This window comes from Egretta garzetta, unplaced genomic scaffold (assembly GCF_000687185.1).
Source record: "Egretta garzetta isolate BGI_Z169 unplaced genomic scaffold, ASM68718v1 scaffold64, whole genome shotgun sequence".
NCBI lineage: Eukaryota > Metazoa > Chordata > Aves > Pelecaniformes > Ardeidae > Egretta > Egretta garzetta.
Genome location: NW_009259596.1, coordinates 2,946,815 through 2,949,436, shown reverse-complemented (window position 1 = coordinate 2,949,436; position 2,622 = coordinate 2,946,815). Strand labels below are relative to the sequence as shown.

Genomic DNA, 2,622 nt, shown 5'->3' with positions numbered 1-2,622 from the left:
CTACATGAAGGCTGATTTCAAATCCACTAAGTTAGGGTACTAGGTGTCAGAAGAACAGTATGTTCAAGCACAGCCTCATTAATGCTCATAACATAAAGGATCTGGGAAATGGGGAAGATAGTCTTTGGTGAAATATTAGTGGAAGCCCAGGGAGATGAAGTAGTTTCTTGAACTGGTTTCCTGAAAGGTTTAGAGCCCTCATAAATAGGCTAGAGGTCTAGGACAGGATTTTTAGTAAGAAAGTAATAACGATATTTTTGATGATGATTTAAAAGAATTAGTGAAGAAATAAGTAGGTAAATTGGAAATTAAAACACTTGGAGAAATATTTGACATGTCAGACAAGATACTTAAAAATATGCTTGAAGTATCTTTTGATAGCGGATGAATGAATAAAAGTGATGAAAGAGAATTTTCCTCCCCTTTGGATGTTAACTGTTTTAAGAAGCTATGGAATATAATGCCAGTGGCAGCAACTAAAGTAAATCTTTGTGTTTATATTAGATAACATCTTAGTGTTATAGTGAAACATTTTTTTCCAGATCCGGGGTAATGGGTATGAATTGATTATGAAAGTATGTATTTTCCCTGTGCGTCCATTGGCGTTTCTTGTATTTTCAGTACTTAAACTTAAAGGTTAAAAGACTAAAGCTTTTCAGTGTTACAGTGAAGAAAAATTACATCATGATGTGCTCCATTGGTCAGGTCTGGAGAATGCTGAAGTAAATTAAAGTTTATCCTAGAGATGTTCCTTAATGCATTTATGCATTATGTCAAAGTAGCAGGGATTAAAGGAGTTGCTGTCACCAAGACTGATCTGCTTTGTTTATGAATTTCCAAGGAATACTTGATTTGTGTGCTTTTTAAATTCCAGTGTGTTTATAAAATACAGGCCTAAATTGTTGGCAATGTTTTGGTGAAAAATGTTGCTGTTTAGAACTTTTGTCACGTTTTCCAGATTCTGCACTTTAAAATCAGTAGGATTTTCAACCATGTGAAAATTGAGCACTGGGAATCCTAAACTAGATTGTCTCACAAATGCTATATTCAGAAGTCTTGTTGCTTTTTTGGTAAGCAAATTTTAATTAAAAAGGTATGGAACAAAAAAAAAAATGGTTTGAGCTTTCTGGATAATGAGTCATGCAGTGCTTTGATATGTATATAAAGTGCAGGGAACAGGAAGACTGGACTAGATCCTTGAAGAAACGCTTCAGACTTTGAACACCGTGTCTTATATGGTAGCAGATACACGGCTACATCAGCAGGATACAAGGGACCTGTCATGTGCCGGGCAGTAGACATAAAACAAATTGTGAAACCCATATTCATAATTCAAGGGATGAAAGCTGGTCACTGTTTACTTTATGGAAAAAAAAATAGCTCCTAGAACTGATATTTTCTTTTTTAGTTCCATAATATCAGGAAACAGGGCTATTGTGAGAGACAGAAAACAAGAATCCATAATAACTTTGCTCTGCCATCACCCTGCTGTGTGACCCCTAAAAATTAATTCCTCTCATGCCTCAGTTTCCCTGTCTGGAAAAGCAATCCTGATTTGTTCCCCACACAAACATGTTGTGATTTGTGAATAAAATAGTTTGCGCTGATGCTGTATATTTACAGGTAGGTATTAGTCTGCCTCTTTAAATTTTTTTTTGTTAGATTATATTTACTGCTTATTCAGTTTGTTTAATTTCCTTTTTTGTTTTGTTTTGTTTTTATTTTGACTCTGTTCTCCTAATAGCACCAGGAATAAAAATGATCAATGGTCCATTCTTCATGCGCATGATAAAACAGAAATGTATGTATATTTCGATGCAGTGCAACTATTTTTTTTTCCTTCATATTTTCTTACAGATCAGGGAATACAATGGACAGATGCAGGGAATTACCAGTGCAGGATTTGCAGCCTTGACATTTGATGGAACTGTAGGAGCACCAGTAGTTCCTCGAACCTCTAGCAAAGTGTACACTTTCATGGATGAAGAACAGAAAACAATAGAAGAATTGCGTGTTTGGGCAGCCAGTAATCTTTCCATCTCTGGACCAGCAGCAAAATTGTCTGGTGTTCAGCCAATGCTGTTCTTTGATCTCACTTGCCAGCTGGTAGGAAAAGCAAAAGTGGATGGATCTTCTTTTCTTCTAAAGGTAGGATTTACTTTTTTAAAATAATTTGTTAGATTCATTTAGAATCATAGAATCACTTTGGTTGGAAAAGACCTTTGAGATCATCGAGTCCAACCTTTAACCTAACCCTGCCATCCCACCACTAAACCATGTCCCTAAGCACCTCATCTATATTTTTAAATACCTCCAGGGATGAGGACTCTACCACCTCCCTGGGCAGCCCATTCCAGAGCCTGACAACCCTTTCAGTGAAGAAGTTTTTCCTAATGTCTAGCCTAAACCTGCCCTGGCGCAGCTTCAAACTATTTCCCCTTGTCCTATTGTCTGTTACCAGGGAGAAGAGACTGACCCCCACCTCCCTACAGCCTCCTTTCAGGTAGTTGTAGAGGGCGATCAGGTCTCCCCTCAGCCTCCTCTTCTCCAGACTAAATAACCCCAGTTCCCTCAGCTGTTCCTCGTATGACTTGTGCTCCAGACCCCTCACCAGCTTGGTTG

General features: G+C 37.8%; 1 protein-coding gene across 5 annotated transcripts in view; it reads left to right on the top strand.

The window, feature by feature from the left end:
* The window catches only part of POT1 (protection of telomeres 1), a 71,835-nt gene that overhangs the window by 36,906 nt on the left and 32,307 nt on the right, over positions 1–2,622 (top strand). For all 5 annotated transcript variants that reach the window (XM_009638161.2, XM_035893696.1, XM_035893695.1 and 2 more), the window contains one exon: positions 1,858–2,148. In XM_009638161.2, coding sequence (XP_009636456.1) covers positions 1,858–2,148 — 291 coding nt within the window. The remainder of the gene's footprint in view (positions 1–1,857; positions 2,149–2,622) is intronic.